Source organism: Bubalus kerabau, chromosome 6, assembly GCF_029407905.1.
Source record: "Bubalus kerabau isolate K-KA32 ecotype Philippines breed swamp buffalo chromosome 6, PCC_UOA_SB_1v2, whole genome shotgun sequence".
Classification (NCBI taxonomy): Eukaryota; Metazoa; Chordata; class Mammalia; order Artiodactyla; family Bovidae; genus Bubalus; species Bubalus kerabau.
The window spans coordinates 55,412,582-55,432,272 of record NC_073629.1 but is presented as its reverse complement, the minus strand read 5'-3'; the positions used below and the strand labels follow the sequence as shown (position 1 = coordinate 55,432,272).

The 19,691-nt window shown below is 40.9% G+C and overlaps 1 protein-coding gene and 1 pseudogene across 4 annotated transcripts in view; one reads left to right on the top strand and one right to left on the bottom strand.

Moving 5' to 3' along the window:
• KYAT3 (kynurenine aminotransferase 3) overlaps positions 1-19,691 on the bottom strand; it is a 63,316-nt gene that overhangs the window by 35,007 nt on the left and 8,618 nt on the right. For 2 of the 4 annotated variants that reach the window (XM_055585254.1, XM_055585253.1), the window contains exon 2: positions 1,072-1,216. The exons of the other annotated variants lie outside the window; for them this stretch is intronic. In XM_055585254.1, the coding sequence (XP_055441229.1) occupies positions 1,072-1,137 (66 nt within the window). In that variant the 5' untranslated portion in view covers positions 1,138-1,216. The remainder of the gene's footprint in view (positions 1-1,071; positions 1,217-19,691) is intronic. 4 annotated transcript variants of the gene reach the window in all.
• On the top strand, positions 12,233-12,405 carry LOC129656738 (uncharacterized; annotated as a pseudogene).

The window sequence follows — 19,691 nt, the reverse complement described above, 5'->3', positions numbered from 1 at the left end:
TTCTAAATAAATCAATTTAAAGGCCTGAAATGTACTGAAGAGAACAGTGATGGTACTAAAAAGAAGTCAGTTAAAACAATATCTTGAGTCATGCTCTGAAGATCATTTTAGGTCAGAGGTATCAACACTTTCTCAAGTAAGTTCCTTATATGGCATACAGGAAGCACCAAAACAGATGGTTTCAAGACTACTCAAAAAGGAGTTCTAAATAATAGTAACAATAGGTAACATTATTGAGTGTGTACCAGGCACTATTCTAAGGGTCTAAAATAATTAACTCCATTAATATTTACAACAACCCCACATTATGGTTCTATCACTAGCCATAATTTACACATGAGGAACGTGAGGTACAGAGAAGATAAGATCAGGTAACTTTACATCTGCCCAAGTTCATGAAAGCAAGTAGCATTTAAACCTAAACAGATTCAACTCAAGATCTGAACCCAGGTAGTCTGACTTCAGAACACATACTCGGCACTGTTTCCACACACTGCCTTTTGCAGAAAAAGACATTCTAAAAGAGACTACTAGAATGTTGCCTTTAAAAAAAAAGTATATCAGACATTTAGGTCAGGTCTACTCACATTAAGCAAGCTTGACATATTAAAAGCTGAAATTACAGCAAAGCATTCAGTTTTTTAGTTCTTTAAGATTCTAAAAGGAACTTTACATTATCTCTCAGAAGCATGGAGCTATCTTTGATTTCATTGTTAATAAGCTGCTGAAATAAAAAATGATTGGCAGCATTTTTGCAAAGATTTTCTTAATAGAATAGTAAAGTAATTTGAATTCAATCTAGAAGGAAGATAGTGATAACAGTTATTAAATAGACCATTGTTCTCATTCTATTCCAATAATGGAACCAAGAAATATACCTTTTTGTTTTTCTCACATATTTTTTTTAATCTTTGAAACTCCATTGAAGTAAATCACATGCAGATTCTCCAGAGGTTAATGTGCCTTCCACAATGGCATTATGATTAACTGCCCACCTGAACATGATGCTATTTTAGAGACTACAATTATAAAACTAAAAACGCCCAGAAAGATAAATAGAAAAAGACTAACTTTGCCGTGCTGTGTGGCAGGTGGGATCTTAGTTCCCCAGCCAGGGTTTGAATCTTCACCCTGCATTGGGAAGGCAGATTCTTAACCACTGGACTGCCAGGAAAGTCCCAGAAAAAGATATCTCAACAATTGTCTTTTTCCATCTCTAAGAAAAAAAAAAATTTAGTATTTATTTACTTATTTAGCCTGCGCCAGGTCTTCCATCTTCTTTGTGATAGTGGGGATGTTTAGTTGCAGCACATGAACTCTTTTTTTTTTTTTTTTTTAAATTTTATTTTATTTTTAAACTTTACATAACTGTATTAGTTTTGCCAAATATCAACATGAACTCTTAGTTGCGGTATGTGGGATATAGTTCCCTAACCAGGGATCGAACCCAGGCCCGGTGCATTGGAAGTGTCTTAGCCACTGGACCACCAAGGAGATTCCTCTAAGAAATTTTTAAATCTTAATGATTTATTCAGCATGTGCCTACAAAGTAAAGATTCATACATAAAAGTAAGCAGAGTCTATAGTAGATAATTTAGACTAAAAAGTCCAATTTTACCTAAATTATCTAGATAAAGTCAAAATGCATTTCAGATTTAATTTTCTTTAAAATTTGTGTCTAGAACATCCTGATCTATCAAATATTCTATAGCCTTCTCTCACAAGGTTCATATGTGATCCTTCCTCCACACAACTGAGCTTTCTATACAAATGTTTCTCAGTCCTTTTTTTTCTTCTGGTCACCACTTTCCAACCACGGAGACATTTTAGACATTTTTTCTAAACATGCCTCCCCATTTCTCTCATTAAATGTAAAGGAATAAGATTTTGTCAGACAGAATTGAGCTTTGGATGATCAGAAAACATTGCAATAACCAAGATTGCTTTCACCTGCCAAGCAGCAGTTTCTCCCCCTTGGGGGCAATAATGCCCCTGTTAATAAGGCATGCTCTATATTCAATCTAATCCCTGGTTTCCACAACCTTGTCCCTTCACTCCACTAATTCCTATTCCACCTGCCACCTGCCACCTTCAGTTCTCCAGTTAGACTCTGTTTCCTCCAGAGACCTTCTCTGATTCCCCAAGTCAAGGTCAGATGCTCTTCTGTGCTCCCATGACACAGAGTATCCAGCATTTACTACAAAGCATGGTTTTTTATCTGTTTGCATTTCTGTTTTTCCTCCCTTAGACTGTTAAGTCCTCATAAGGACTACTTATAGCTTGTTTGCACTGATGTGTGTATTAATTGGATTTTTATATATGGACAGAACCAATAGGATGCACATATATACAGTGATTTATTTTAAAGAATTGGCTCTCAAGATTGTGGAAGCCAGCAAGTTCAAGCCCTGCAGAGCTCCAGCAAGGAAGAGCTGGTGTTGCAGCTGAAGTCCAAAGAGAGCTAGAGACAGAATTCCCCCTTCTTTGGGGATCCTCAGTCTTTTTCTCTACATTTTTTAACTGACTGAATCAAGGCTATGTACATCACAGGGAGTATTAATAATTCATTTTACTTAAACTGTAGTGATTGAAATATTACTCTCCACTGAAAAACACCTTCATAGAGACATCCAGGCTGGTGTTTGACCAAATATTTGGGTAGCATGGCCTAGCCAAGTTGACAGATGAAATTGATCATCGCAATATCCAACACATAGTACTATGCTGAGCACATTTGTTATTCAGTTGCTCAGTTGTGTCTGACTCTGTGACCCCATGGACTGCAGCACATAAGGCTACCTTGTCCTTCATTATCTCCTGAAGTTTGCTCAAACTCATGTCCATTGGATGTCGGTGATGCCACCCAACCATCTCATCCTCTGCAGCCCACTTCTGCTGAGTCGGCTCTTCATATCAGGTGGCCAAAGTATTGGAGCTTCAGCTTCAGCATCAGTCCTTCCAATGAAAATTCAGGGTTGATTTCCTTTAGGATTGACTGGTTTGTTCTCCTTGCTGTCCGAGACTCTCAAGAGTCTTTTTCAGCACCACAATTTGAAAGCATCAATTTCTCAGCGTTCAGCCTTCTTTATGGTCCAACTCTCACATCCATATATGGCTACTGGAAAAACCATAGCTTTGACTATTCAGAGCAAGCTTTTATAAATATCTCATGAACGGATGAGAAAATCCCACATATTAGGAGTGAACTTGTGGTATCAGTTTCCTTAAGTTAACACTTCAGTAACACAAGACCCCAAAGTTTCCGTTGCTTAAAATAATAAAAGGTTTATTTCTTTTTCATGCTACACATCCGCTGGAGGTCACGTGCTACTCTGTTCCATGTCACTGTGACTCTGAGACATAAGACGATGAAACAGATTCTTTCTGCAGTACTGCCAGATTCACAGCAAAAGGAAAAAATTCTTAAAATTTTCTCCTTAGGTGTATACACATCACTTCTCCTCACATTTTATTGGATAAAGCAATTTCATAGCTTAAAGTGAGTGTTAGTTACTCAGTCATCTCCAACAATTTGTGAGCCCATGGACTGTAGTCCCCCAGGCTTCTCTGTCCATGGCATTTTCCCGGCAAGAATACTGGGTGGGTAGCCACTTCCTTCTCCAGGGGATCTTCCAGACCTGAGGATCAAACCCGGGTCTCCTGAATTGTAGGCAGATTCATTCTAGGCCTGACTATATGGCAAAAATAAAATCCGGATAAACAATGAAACAGGAGGTTATGATGGGTTGAACTATGCCGCTTGTCTCCCTCCCTTGTTATGTTGAGAACACCTCAGAAATTGATCTTATTTAGAAATAGTTTCACTGCAGATGTGGGCTTTCCTGGTGGCTCAGACAGAAAGGAATCCACCTGCAATGTGGGAGACCTGGCTTCAATTCTTGGGTTGGGAAGATCCCATGGTGGAGGGTAAGGCAACCCACTCCAGGATCCTTGCCTAGAGAATTCCATGGACAGAACAGCCTGGTGGGCTATGATCTATGAGGTCACAGAGAGACAGGACTGAGCAACTAACACTTTCATTTTTTCACTGCAGCTATAATTAATGAGTTCAGTTCAGTTGCTCAGTTGCATCCAACTCTTTGCGACCCCATGGACTGCAGCACGCCAGGCCTCCATGTCCCTCACCAACTCCCGAGTTTACTCAAACTCATGTCCCTTGGGTTGGTGATGCCATCCAACCATCTCATCCTCACTCAGTCCCTTCTCCTCCTGCTGTCAATCTTGCCCAGCATCAGGGTATTTTCTAATGAGTTAGTCAGTTCTTCGCATCAGTATTGGACTTTCAGCTTCAGCATCAGTCCTTCCAATGATTATTCAGGACTGATTTCCTGTAGGATGGACTGGTTGGATCTCCTTGCTGTCCAAGGGACTCTCAAGAGTCTTCTCCAACACCACAGTTCAAAAGCATCAATTCTTTGGCACTCAGCTTTCTTTATAGTCCAACTCTCACATCCATACGTGACTACTGGAAAAACCATAGCTTTGACTAGACGGACCTTTGTTGGCAAAGTAATGTCTCTGCTTTTTAATATGCTGTCTAGGTTGGTCATAGCTTTTCTTCCAAGAAGCAAGCATCTTTTAATTTCATGGCTGCACACCACCTGCAGTGATTTTGGAGCCCCCCAAAATAAAGTCTTTCACTGTTCCCACTGTTTCCCCATCTATTTGCCATGAAATGATGGACTGGATGCCATGATCTTAGTTTTTGGAACGCTGAGCCTTAAGCAACTTTTTCACTCTCCTCTTTCTCTTTCATCAACAGGCTCTTTAGTTCTTCTTTGCTTTCGGACGTAAGGGTGTTATCATCTGCAGATCTAAGGTTATTGATATTTCTCCCAGCAATCTTGATTCCAGCTTGTGCTTCATCCAGCCCAGCATTTCTCATGATGTACTTTGCATGTAAGTTAAATAAGCAGGGTGACAATATGCAGCCTTGATGTACTCCTTTCCCGATTTGGAAGCAGTCTGTTGTTCCATGTCAGTTCTAACTGTTGCTTTCTGACCTGCATACAGATTTCTTAGGAGGCAGGTCAGGTGGTCTGGTATTCCCATCTCTTGAAGAATTTTCCACAGTTTGTTGTGATCTACACAGTCAAAGGCCTTGCCATAGTCAATATAGCAGAAGTAGATGTTTTTGTTTTTCTGGAATTCTCTTGCTTTTTCTATGATCCATGGATGTTGGAAATTTGATCTGTGGTTCCTCTGCCTTTTCTTTTTTTCTTTTTCCCTCTGCCTTTTCTAAATCCAGCTTGAACACCTGGAAGTTCTCGGTTCAAGTACTGTTGAAGCCTGGTTTGGATAATTTTGAGCATTACTTTGTTAGCATGTGAGATGAGTGCAATTGTGTGGTAGTTTGAGCATTCTTTGACATTGCCTTTCTTTGGGATTGGAATGAAAACTGACCTTTTCCAGTCCTGTGACCACTGCTGAGTTTTCCAAATTTGCTGGCATATAGAGTGCAGCACTTTCACAGCATCCTCTTTTCGGATTTGAAATAGCTCAACTGGAATTTCATCACCTCCACTAGCTTTGTTTCTAGTGATGCTTCCTAAGGCCCACTTGACTTCACATTCCAGGATGTCTGGCTTTAGGTGAGTGATCACACCATCATGATTATCTGGGTCGTGAAGATCTTTTTTGCATAGTTCTGTATATTCTTGCCACCTCTTCTTAATATCATCTGATTCTGTTAGGTCCATACCATTTCTGTCCTTTATTATGCCCATCTTTGCATGAAATGTTCCCTTGGTTTGTCTGATTTTCTTGAAGAGATTTCTAGTCTTTCGCATTCTGTTGTTTTCCTCTATTTCTTTGCATTGATCACTGAGGAAGGCTTTCTTATCTCTCTTTGCTATTCTTTGGAACTCAGCATTCAAATGGGTATATCTTTCCTTTTCTCCTTTGCTTTTTACTTCTCTTCTTTTCACAGCTATTTCTAAGGTCTCCTGGGACAACCATTTTGCCTTTCTTTTTCTTGGGGATGGTCTTAATCACTGCACCTGTACAAAGTCATGAACCTTGGTCCATAGTTCTTCAGGCACTCTGTCTATCAGATCTAATCCCTTGAATCTATTTCTCACTTCCATTGTATAATTGTAAGGGATTTGATTTAGGTCATACCTGAATGGTCTAGTGGATTCTCCTACTTTCTTCAATTTAAGTCGGAATTTGGCAATAAGGAGTTCATGATCTGAGCCACAGTCAGCTCCCTGTGTTTGCTGTGATCAGTGCCTTCTCTTGGCAAAACTCTATTAGCCTTTGCCCTGCTTCATTCTGTACTGCAAGGCCAAATTTTCCTGTTACTCCAAGTATCTCTTGACTTCCTACTTTTGCATTCCAGTCCCCTATAATGAAAAGGACATCTTTTTTGGGTTAGTTCTAGAAGGTTTTGTAGGTCTTCATAGAACCATTCAACTTCAGCTTCTTCAGCGTTACTGGTTGGGGCATAAGCTTGGATTACTGTGATACTGAATGGTTTGCCTTGAAAACAAAGAGAGATCATTCTGTCGTTTTTGAGATTACATCCAAGTACTGCATTTTGGACTCTCTTGTTGACTATGATGGGTAGCCCACTTCTTCTAAGGGATTCTTGCCCACAGTGGTAGATATAATGGTCATCTGAGTTAAATTCACCATTCCAGTCCATTTTAGTTCACTGAATCCTAAAATGTTGATGTTCACTCTTGACATCTCCTGTTTGACCACTTCAATTTGCCTTGATTCATGGACCTAACATTCCAGGTTCTTATGCAGTATTGCTCTTTACAGCATCAGACTTTACTGCCATCAACAGTCACATCCACAACTGGGTGCTGTTTTTGCTTTGATTCCGTCTCTTTATTCTTTCTGAAGTTATTTCTCCACTGATCCCCAGTAGCATATTGGGCCCCTACCTACCTGGGGAGTTCATCTTTCAGTGTCCTATCTTTTTGCCTTTTCATACTGTTCATGGGGTTGTCAAGGCAAGAATACTGAAGTGGTTTGCCATTCCTTTCTCTAGTGGATCATGTTTTGTCAGAACTGTCCACCATGACCCATCTGTCTTGGGTGGCCCTACATGGCATGGCTCATAGCTTCATTGAGTTAGCCAAGGCTGTGGTCCATGTGATCAGACTGGTATTGTGGTTTTCATTCTGTCTGTCCTGTGATGGAGAAGGTAAGAGACCTATGGAAACTTCCTGTTGGGAGAGACTGAAGGGGAAACTGGCTCTTTTTTTGATGGGCTGGGCCATGCTCAGCAAATCTTTAATCCAATTTTCTGTTGATGGGTGGGGATGTGTTCCCTCCCTGTTATTTGACCTCAGGCCAAACTATGGTGGGGGTAATGAAGATAATGGTGACCTTCAAAAGGTCCCATGCATGCACTGCTACACTCAGTGCCCCCAACCCTGTAGCAGGCCACCACTGACCCATGCCTCCACCCGAGATTCTTGGACACTCACAGGCAAGTCTGGGTTAGTCTCTTGTGGGGTCACTGCTCCTTTCTCCTGGGTCCTGGTGCACACAAATTTCTGTTTGTTCCCTCCAAGAGTCTGTTGCCCCAGTCCTGTGTAAGCTCTGGCAGCTGTATGGTGGGGTTAATGGCCACTTCCTCCAAGAGGGCTTATGCCACACCCAGATCTACTGCACCAAGAGCCCCTGCCCCTGCAGCAGTCCACTGCTGACCCGTATCTCCTCAGGAGACACCCAAATACTGTTCTGTCTCAGTCTCTGTGGGGTCTCTGTGTCCTGGTGCGCACAAGGTATATTTGAGCCTGCTGAGCATGTCTGGGGGGTATTAGGGTGGGCCCTAATCCAACACCAATGGTATCCAAAAGAAAAGGGTAAATGTGGAGACAGAGTGGCACACAGGAAGAATGGAGCCTGAAGGTGAAGGTAGAGGTTAGGGTGATGCTCCTGTGAGTCAAGAAATACCAAAGACTGTCAGCAAATCACCAGAAGCTGGGAGACAAGCACGGGACAGATTCTTCCTCAGAGCCCTCAGAAGAAACCAACCTTGCCAACACCTTTATCCTGGACTTCTAGTGTCCTTAACTGTTCGGTAATACATTTTTGTTGTTTAAGCTACTTAGTTTGTACTACTTTGTTAAGGTAGCCTGAGGAAACAATTATAGTAGGGAAAAAGTAAAAGATATCCAATGATGCCCAGAAATGTCAAGATTCAGCAGTAGGGGCAATGCTCACTGTCTGAGAGTTATTGTCCAGATTAGGTCCAATATTAGGAAAATAAAATAAACCTGAAATACCATCAGGGATTAAACAGGAGCCCCCGTTGTACAATGGAACATCTATAGGGGCCTGTATCATTTCTGGACAGCTAACTTCATAAAGTGACTTCTGTTCCCAGATAGATGAATGCCTGGTATACATATACCGAAATGTTATGTAATAAATGCAAAGCTGCTGGTAAAAGCAGTATCTTTTGCTGTTAATGTAAAGCTGAAAAATTGCAGTTCTACAGAATCACCACTAGGTGCCACTCTTGGCAGAGATAAGAAACAGCTCACTGTTAGTCTGTAAAATATTTACTGTACCTGTCAGAACAGCTCTCACCAGGAACCCTGGTGCTCTACTGGTTGGACTGCAAATTAGTACAGCCATCATGGAAAATGTTAGGAGGTTCTTTTAAAAATGAAAAATAGGACTACCATACCACATTCATATATGTGTGCACACTTAGTCCCTAAGTTGTATCTGACTCTTTGGGACCCCATGGACTAGCCTGCCTGGCTCCTCTCTCCATGGGATTTCCTGGGCAAGAATACTGGAGTGAGTTGCTATTTCCTCCTCCAGGAGATTTTCCCAACAGAGGGATCAAACCTACATCTCCTATCACTGAGCCACCTGGGAAGCCCCAAAACTAAAGCCGCAAGTCACCTATGAGTATTTACCTGAAATAAACAAAAGCACTAATTTGAAAAGATATATGTACTCCGATGTTCACTGCATCATTATTTACCAATGGCCAAGATAAGTGTCCACTGATAGATAAACCTCAGATATGCAGATGACACCACCCTTATGATAGAAAGTGAAGAACTAAAGAGCCTATCGATGAAAGTGAAAGAGGAGAGTGAAAAAGTTGGCTTAAAGCTCAACATTCAGAAAACTAAGGTCATGGCATCTGGTCCCATCACTTCATGGCAAATAGATGGGGAAGCACTGAGAGACTTTATTTTTTGGGCTCCAAAATCACTGCAGATGGTGACTGAAGCCATGAAATTAAAAGACGCTTGCTCCTTGGAAGAAAAGTTATGACCAACCTAGACAGCATATTAAAAAGCAGAGACATTACTTTGCCAACAAAGGTCCATCTAATCAAGGCTATGGTTTTTCCAGTAGTCATGTATGGATGTGAGAGTTGGACTATAAAGAAAGCTGAGTGCCAGAGAACTGAAACTGTGGTGTTGGAGAAGACTCTTCAGAGTCCCTTGGACTGCAAGGAGATCCAACCAGTCCATCCTAAAGGAAATCAGTCCTGAATTCATTGGAAGGACTGATGCTAAAGCTGAAACTTCAATACTTTGGCCACCTGATGCAAAGAACTGACTCATCTGAAAAGACCCTGATGCTGGGAAAGACTGAAGGCAGGAGGGGAAGGGGATGACAGAGGATGAGATGATTGGATGGTATCACTGACTCAATGGACATGAGTTTGAGTAAACTCCGGGAGTTGGTGATGGACAGGGAGGCCTGGCGTGCTGCAGTCCATGGGGTTGCAAAGAGTCAGGCACAACCGAACTGAACTAACTGACAGATAAATGGAAAAATAAGATGTGGTATGTGTGAATACACACACACACACACACACATAGAATATACTCAGCAATAAAAAAATAAATAAAATCTTGTCATTTATAACAACATGAGTGGATCTAGAGAGCATTATACTAAATGAGGGTTTTCCCTGGTGGTTCAGATGGTAAAGAATATATATTCCTACCAGGCCAGAGATATGGGTTCAATCCCTGGGTCAGGAAGATCCCCTGGAGAAGGGAATGGCAATCCCTTCCAGTATTCTAGCCTGGAAAATTCCACAGACAGAGAGTACAGTCCATGGGATCAGAGCAAGAAAGACAAATACCCCACCTATATGTGGAATCTAAACAAACAAACAAACAAATGAACAAAATAAAAAGTTTCATAGATACAAAGAACTCCCAGAAGGGAGAAGAGGATAGGTGAAGGGGATGAAGAGGAACAAACCTGCAGTAATGCAGTAAATAAATCATGAGGATGTCATGTACAACATAAGGAATATGGTCAATAACATTGTAATAATGTTGTATGGGGACAGATGGTTACTATACATTGTTGCGATCATTTCACAATGTATACATATGTCAAATCATAATGTAATATACTTGAAACTAACACAATAATGTATGTCAAATACAGCTCAACTTAAAAAAAAAATGTCTATTGCAATGGTACTGGAATAGGAAAGTTTGGAAAGAAGAAAAAAACTTAACCCATTATCCTAAGACTCAAAGATGCTCAGGTCAACTGTATATTATTTGAGGGTCCTGACTGGAAGATCTGATGTATTTAGGTGGGATAAGACAAATGTAGGAAAAAAAAAATGGTGAGCTCAAAGTGTGAAATTAAGGTGGCTGATAACTATGACTCACAGGGTAGTCAAGTGTAAAACAGAAAGAATGCAAGAAAAAGCCAGAAACAGAAATTACAGAGTTAACGGATGGAGAGGTGAAGACAATAACCAGGCATGAGAAGCAGATGGATTCAAGTATTTTAAGACTAGGCTGGACCAGAAAGGAAGCACCCATGGAATGCATACCGCTTAGTGTGATGCCAGGTTGCTGGGGTAGCCTAAAAATCTATTATCTTTTAGATCTATGGGTTAGGTAGTCACGTACAGATGTGAGAGCTGGACCATACAGAAGGCAGCACTGAAAAACTGATGCTTTCGAACTGTGATGCTGAAGAAGACTCTTGAGACTTCCTTGGACTGCAAGGAGATCAAACCAGTCAATCCTAAAGGAAATCAACCCTGAATACTCACTGGAAGGACTGATGCTGAAGCTGAAGCTCCAATACTTGATTCGAAGAGCTGACTAATTGGGAAAACCCTGATGTGGGAAACATTGAGGGCAAAAGGAGAAGAAGGTGACCGAGGGTGAGACGATTGGATGGCATCACCAACTCAATGGACATGAGTTTCGGCAAACCCCAGAAGATAGTGAAGGACAGGTAAGCCTGGCATGCTGCAGTCCATGGGGTCACAAAGAGCTGGACACAACTTAGCAACTAAACAACAACTAGGGTGATGACACAGTATCATTTGCCTTCATTTCTTAGCACTTACACAACTTCCTCAGTGTCTTTTGTTTAAACACAGATCTGTTTTAAAAAGAAACTTTGTGTCTTTCCCTTTGGAGAGGTTAATTTATTGACACATTACCAGTTTGACAGTCCACTAGAAAGTTGGTTGTTCCCCAAACTGACTTAAAAAAATAAAACAAACCCCAACAACAATAATAAAATACTTTGTTATCTCTTTCCTAGCTTAGAAAATGGGAAGCAGACAAATGCAGAGATGCTCTGCTGCTGCTGCTGCTGCTGCTGCTGCTGCTAAGTCGCTTCAGTCGTGTCTGACTCTGTGCGACCCCATAGATGGCAGCCCACCAGGCTCCCCCGTCTCCAGCAAGAACACTGGAGTGGGTTGCCATTTCCTTCTCCAATGCATGAAAGTGAAAAGTGAAAGTGAAGTTGCTCAGTCGTGTCAACTCCTAGCAACCCCATGGACTGCAGCCTACCAGGCTCCTCTATCCGTGGGATTTGCCAGGCAAGAGTGCTGGAGTGGGTTGCCACAAAACTATACAAATCAGATCTCTTAGTTGCAGAGACAGAAACTCAATCTGAACACTTCAGGGAAAAGCCAAATTTCTTAGAAGGCTCATGTTACCATGAGAAGGTAATTGATGCAGCCAGACTCAAGCGTAACATTGAAACCAGAAACTTAATCTTCATCAGGGTTCCGCTTTATCTACTTTCCCACACAATCTCAGCCCACTTTTCTCCACATGAAACAATACACATTTAGACTTCCCAATTTCACCACCATAGAGCGACTGAGAGCTTTCTCTGGTACCAGTCTCAAAAATCCTAGGGAAAAGCACTGAGTGGCTTACCTTTGGCTAATGAATCACGGCCTTTTCCCCTGCCTCCCTCCCATTTAAAAAGTACTATAATCGCTTCTCGGCCTTTTGGCTAAGATCAAGTGTAGTATCTGTTCTTATCAGTTTAATATCTAATACGTCCTCTATCCGAGGACAATATATTAAATGGATTTTTGGAGCAGGGAGTTGGAATAGGAGCTTGCTCCGTCCACAAAAAAAAAAAAAAAAAAAAAAAGTACTATAATAAAATGCCTGTCAATACAATGATGAAAAGATGAGAGAGAGCAGTGTGGAGGAAGATCATGACAGAAATGGGAATGCAGTCAAATGATAATGCTGATTTTTTTTTTTACATACTTATAGCACAGACTAGGGGATGCCACTAGCTTGTTATAAAATCTCCAGAGACTCTCCTCAGTCCATGGAATGTACCTCACATTCCAACCTGGCATTCAAGGCCCTTAATCCCTTCCAGCCTTCTCTCCCCCTGCCCTGCTGTTTCATACACAGTGATGCAAGAGCACAGGACCTCTTGCCACTCTCTAATTATCTTCAGTGTGTTTCTTTTCACTTGCTTTCAACCAAGTTCTTTCCTCTGTTGGAGATGATCTGTTCCACGATCCCCACTATGCTTGGCTCAAAAACAACCTTCCCAAAGACATCTGCATCCTAATCCTTGAAATCTGTGAATGGTACCTTATAAGGCGATACATATCCTTACATCCTTGCAGATGTGATTCAATTAAGGATCTTGAGATGGGGAGACAATTTTGGATTATCCAGCTGGGCCCTAAATTTAATCACAGGTGTCCTTATAAGAGGAGGCAGAGGTAGATTATACACACACAGAGAAGGCCATGTAAAGATGGATCAGAGACTTATTTGGAGATGCAGGCCATGAAGATTAGGGTGATGTGGCCATAAGACAAGGAGTTACAGCAGGTATCAGAAGCTGGAAGAGGCCAGGAATGGACTGTCTCTAGGGGGCTGAGGGGGACTGTAGTCCTGGTAGTAGCTTAATTTTGACTCAGTGGATCCTGATCTTGGATTCTGGAGCCTAGAACTGTGAGAGTACCTGTCACTGTAATACAATCAAGTTTGTGGTAATTGTTATAGCTGACAAGACAGACCTTAGATTGAACATCTAAGCAATGTTCTCAGATTCTAAGTAACCGTTCCTTCCTCTATTCTCCCTCTGACCTCTCTCCTCCTCATCACAATTTCTACGGCACATGTGTAATGTCTGTTCTCAGGTTTTCTTTTAGAACCTGAACTGTGTCTCATGTGTTATCTTTCAGGTTGCCTAGAAAAAAAGTACACATATCTGTATATGTATCTATATATTTATATTCAAGTCTTAGATTCTCAGTAAAATATATTTATTGAGTTATCAATAATTTTGCTTGGGAATATACAGTACAATGATTGAAGACACTGACAGTGTGACTAAAGAAAATTACCAAACCCTCCAAGGCTGCATATTCTTACCAGTAAATTGGAGAAAACAAAACAGTGCTAACAATATACAGTTGTTACAAGGATTAAATGAGATATCATGTAAAGCACATGGTGATCACCTAAAATGTTTATTATTATTGCTTGACTTAAAAAATATATAAAATCTATTATGCTATTATAGGAGGCATATAGGCATATCAGATATGCCAACCCAACCCACGCTACTTTGACCTAAGGATCATTGTGAAATAAAGGAAATCGTGAAGGGGCACACACAAGAAAGGGTTTCCCTGATGGCTCAGCAGTAAAGAATTAGACTGCAATTCAGGAGATGTGGGTTTGATTCTTGGGTAGGAAAGATCCCCTGGAGGAGGAAATGGTAACCCACTCCAGTACTCTTGCCTGGGAAATCCCATGAACAGAGGAGCCTCGAGGGCTATAGTCCAAAGGGCCACAAAGAGTCTGAAGTGATCGAGCATACACACAAGAAAATGTTTGCCCTCCCCCTTCCACCTGGATGAACAGGACAATTCTTAATCACCAGAGATAACTATAGACTCTCATCAGCTGAGATAGCACCAGACTCTACAAGACAAACCTTGTCAACGTAACCCGTTTTTATTCCTAAACTCTTTTTCCTTTGTCGAGTCCCTTCTCTACAAATCTATTGTTCTTTGTTAAGATGCTATTTATAAGCTCAATTTCTAATGACTCCTCTGAGGTACTCATCTCACTGAGTTCTCCTGTGTGTATACACAACATGCATGATAAACACTTTTTGTTTTATTCTTGTTTTAATCTTTCTTTTCACTCTAATTCTTAGGGCCTGTCAGAAAACCTAGGATAGAGGTAAAAGTTGATTTTTTCCCCTCCCCTATAATATCTTTCAGTAGGCTCAAATACCTCTTAAATAGTTGCCAGGTAAGTCACAAAATTAAAGTGTTTGCAACATGTTATTTTACAGAAGACTTTTATTTAGAGTACATAAATACACATTAAGAATACACAATTCAATAAGAAAGCAAACAATCCAGTTGAGAAAGGGCAAGAATTCTGATAGTCATTTCACAAAAGGCATATGAAAGGCCAAAAGGCACATATAAAAATGCTCAACATCATCAGTCATCAGGGAAATGCAAATTAAAACCACAATGAGCTTTCACTAGCTACCCATTAAAATGGCTAAAATTATAGATACTGACTGTTGACAAGGATGTGAGGCAGCTAGAACTCTTGTACAACCCTGGAAGAAATATGAAATGATACAACCACTTTGGAAAACTGCCTAACAATTACTTTAAAAATGAATATAAAGCTATCACACAACCCAGTGATTCCACTGTTAGGTATTTAAACAAGAGAAATGAAAACCTATGTCCACACAATCACATGTACTCAGTGTTCATAATAACTTTACTCAAAATAGCTAAAACCTGGAAATAATACATAAGTCCATCAACAGGTGAATGAATGGTTAAACAAACAATACATCCATACAATAGGATTCTTTTCACCAATAAAAAGGAATGAGCTCAAAAAACAACAACACGGGTCACTTTAAAATTATTATGCATGTGAAAGAACCCATACACAAATGAGTATATAACACATGATCCACTTAGATAAAATAACAATTTTTAAAAAGCAAAATAATCTATGGTGACAAAGAGCATATTAGCCGAGTGACAAACGAACTGTGAAGGAACATGAAGCATCTTTCAGGAGTGATGGAAATATTCTATATGCTGATTGTGGCAGTGGCTTTATGGTATATACATTTAAAAATAATTATTGAGTTGTATACACTATGGTTTACTGTGCCATTATAAAGCTGATTTTAGAAAGCTGACAGGATAGTTTCTTAGAAAACTAAAAATACTCTTACCATACAATCTAGCAATCACTCTCCTTGGTATTTACCTGAAGGAGTTGAAAAATTAAGTCCATATAAAATCCTAAACACTGATGTTTATAGCATCTTTATTCATAATTTCTAAAACTTGGAAGCAACCAGGATAGATGAATGGATCAGTTGTGGTACATCCAAATAATGGAATACCCTTCCATGCAAAAAAGAAATGAGCCATCATGCAAAGAAAAGACACTGAGGAAAATGCATATTACTAAGTGAAAGAAGCCAATTTGAAAAAGCCACATGTGTTATGATCACATTCCAGAAAAGGCAAAATCAGACAGCAAAAGGATTAGTGGTTTAGAGAACTTAAGAGGGAAGGAGGGATGAACAGGTAGAAGACAGAGGATTTTTAGGGCAGTGAAACTGTTCTGTGTCATACTGTAAAAATGGATTCATGTAATTATACATTTGTCAAAACACACAGAACGCACAACACCAAGAGTGAACCCTAATGTAAATTACGGACTTTGGGTGAACATAATGTATTAAGGTAGTTTCAATGTTTGTAGCTAATACACCACTCAGGTGAGGGATGTTGATAGTAGGGGAGGCTATGCATGTATCAGGCCAGGGGATACATGGGAACTCTGTATTGCTCAATTTTGATCTGAAGCTATAAAGGCTTCCCTGGTGGCTCAGCTGGTAAAGAATCCACCTGCAATGTGGGAGACCTGGGTTCGATCCCTGGGTTGGGAAGATCCCCTGGAAAAGGAAATGCTACCCACTCCAGTATGCTGGCCTGGAGAATTGCATGGACTATATAGTCCATGGGGTTGCAAAGAGTCAGACATGACTGAGCAACTTTCACCTACTTCACTGTAATGCTCTAAAACATACAGTTTATTAAATTTTAAAAAAAATTTTAAAAAAAGAGCTGCCAGGATATTGTTAAACCATTTCCTCTTTCTCCTTTTGGACAAAATGCTGCCCAAGTAAGCAGACACTAACAGAATTATCTCATAGATATTAAAATGTTTTCTAAGATATGGCTCTCAATTTAAAGCAGACAAATTACATTATTTTGCCACTAGATGGCATAGGGAAATAACAAAATGTTCCTGTAATGGAAAAACTGAAAGTGGAAATGAAAAGTAAAGACATAGACTTAAAAGACTCAACATGATATAAAACACTTATACAGGTTACCCAGATTCAATAATGATGTCAAGATTTGCCCCTTTTGCTTCATCTCTCCTCCTTTTCCTTTCCTTTGGCATATATCTATACAAAATAATGATATTCTCTTGTATAACTTCAATGTCATCATCACACTAATAGTAATTCCTTAATATCATCTAATACCCAATCCACCATCATATTTCTCTGCTGCTGCTGCTGCTAAGTCACTTCAGTTGTGTCCGACTCTGTGCGACCCCATAGACGGCAGCCCACCAGGCTCCCCTGTCCCTGGGATTTTCCAGGCAAGAACACTGGAGTAGGTTGCCATTTCCTTCTCCAATGCATGAAAGTGAAAAGTGAAAGTGAAGTGGCTCAGCCTCTAAATGTCTTTAAAAATATCTCCTTACATTTCTGTTGATTGGATCAAGTCCCTAAACAAGGTCCATACATCATTCTGGTGGTTGTGCTTTTTAATGTTCTTTTCATCTCAGAGCAGTCCCTCTGAAATACTACCCACCCCCACTTTTTCCCCATGCTACTGACTTGTTGAAGAAACCAAGTCAGGAATCAAACCTATGGTTACGACCCACATCTTGGATTTGTTTGCTTTTCCAATTCATCATATAATCTGGTCCTCAATCCACTGTATTTCCTACAATTGGAAGTCATGAGGCCTGCACTTACAGTCACTAGATTACATTCTTTCTTGAGCAGAGGGAGCCAGACATTTAGAATGCATGCCAGAGCCAGAAAGAGGTAAATGTGGTATTTTGACCTTGGGCAAGATACTAAACCTATTTAACCCTCCATATGTAAAAAGGATTATAGCAAATCATAATGTGAAGAATTTTGTAAATATAAAGTGAAATAATAAGGGGACTGGATCAAGATGACATGAAGCTCAACTCCCCTAACAAACACATCAAAAATACATCCACATGTGGGACAATTCTCATGGAAGACTAACTGGAAACTGACAAAAGAATATCTATACAACCAAAGCTGTAAGAAAGATTTCCATCTAATAGGGTAGGATGGAAAAAAAGCTTAGGGTTGGGAGCTCTGCGACCGTGAGGGATCTGAACAATCTGAGAGAACTTTTACCCAGCGGAGCAAGCATGTTGAGTCACCGACTGGATATCCCAATCTCAGGATCTTACATGGAGGAGACAAGCCCCCTGGCTACAGGGAGAATTGTTGAAACAGACAGAAGGGCTGGAGAAGCCTAGACTCTACCAATGAAGAGTATATGGTGGCGACCTGCCAATAAGCAGGGCAGAGAGACCTCCGCACTGGTGGCTGCTGGCTCCTGACATTTCCTAACCCAAGCAGGAAGAAGACCTCAGCCCCACCCACTCCACATGAGAGCCTAGCACTGGATCTGGGACAGATAGGTCCTGGGAGAAGACTTTACTTAGGAACACAGATGGTGTAGGGGCCTGGGGCATGGTAGAACTAGAATGGTGGCCCTTGTTAGCACTTACTCCTGCAGCACCTGGGAATCTACGTGACCAGCATGATGGGGTCCCTTTCCTAGCCACGTGAGTATACCAGCACTACCCACCATACCAGAACTCAGCACTGGATGTGGGGCAGACAGGTCCCAGGAGAAGACTGCCACAGAGGCAGCCCAGGTCTCTGGTGGCAGCATCGTCACTTCATTTCCTACAGCCACAATGCCTTGACCCCAGTCCCAGTCAAGTGAGTGCCTGGCTTGCCCACTCCATGCCACAGCCTTGCACTAGATCAGTGATGATCACAAGGGGGAATGGACACTGGAGCCACAGATACCTATTCAGGAGGCCCACCAGACTTCTCTGAGTACACAGAAGGCCTCACCTTCTCCAGCAATCCCCTCCCGTAGGGCAGGGCACATACGCAGCAGAATGGAGTCTGACTGAGCCCAAACCTCAGGGCTTCTACTCTAACAACTAGGGAGCAGACCCTGCCCCTGACAGGGTGGCAAAGCTGCAGAGCAACAGGAAGTCCTGTGTCACACACTGCACAGGCTTTAGATCCAACTTCAACCACAACCCCTAACAAAGAGATAGAGGCCAGCACACCTGGAGGAGAGACCTGATATCCATACCAAAACCAGCCCTTGCACCAAAAGACAGTCTACACAGGGTTACTCCAACATGAAAACACCCCTACAGGACCACAACAGATAACCGTTTCAGTTCACAGAGACTGAGAAAGTTAAGTAAAATGAAAAGGTAGAGGAAATTCTCCCAATTAAAAGAGGAAGAGAATTCCTTAAAAGAATAAATAATGAAAAAGACAATTGTGTGTGTGTTATCAGTCACTTAGTCACGTCCGACTCTCTGCAATCCCATGGGCTGTAGCTCACCAGCGTCTCTGTCCATAGAATTTTCCAAGCAAGAATACTGGAGTTAGTTGCCAGTTCCTACTCCTGGAGATCTTCGCCACATGGGAATCAAATCTGTGTCTCTTTTATCTCTGGCATTGGCAGAGTCTTTATCACTGGGCCACCTGGGAAGCTTGATAGTTGGTCTACCAGACACCGAATTCAAAGAGTTAGTATAAGAATGCTAACTGAATTAAGAAAGAGAATTGGTCTAAACACAGATTATTTCAACAAAGAACAATAGAACCTATAAAGAAGACCCAATCAAAAATAGATAATTGAATTTCTGAGATAAAAAGCACTCTAGAAGCAATGAATAGCTGTCTTAAATTACAAGAAGAAATGATCTGGAAGATAGAATAAATCACCCAATCAAACAACAAACAGAAAAAGAAAAAAGAAAAAAAAGAAAGCAACATACAAGATTAATAAAATATAAAGTGTGCCAACCTTTGTATAACAGGAGTTCTAGAAGGTGAAGAAAGACAGAAGGAGATCAAAATGTATTTTAAGGAAGTATGGCAGAAAAATTTCCAACCCTAAAGAAGGAAACAGATATCCAGGTACAGGAAGCACAGAAAATCCCCAAAAAGATGAACCTAGACAGACACACAGTAAGACAGATAATTAAATGGCAAAAGCAAAAGAGAGAATCAAAAGGCAGCAAGGG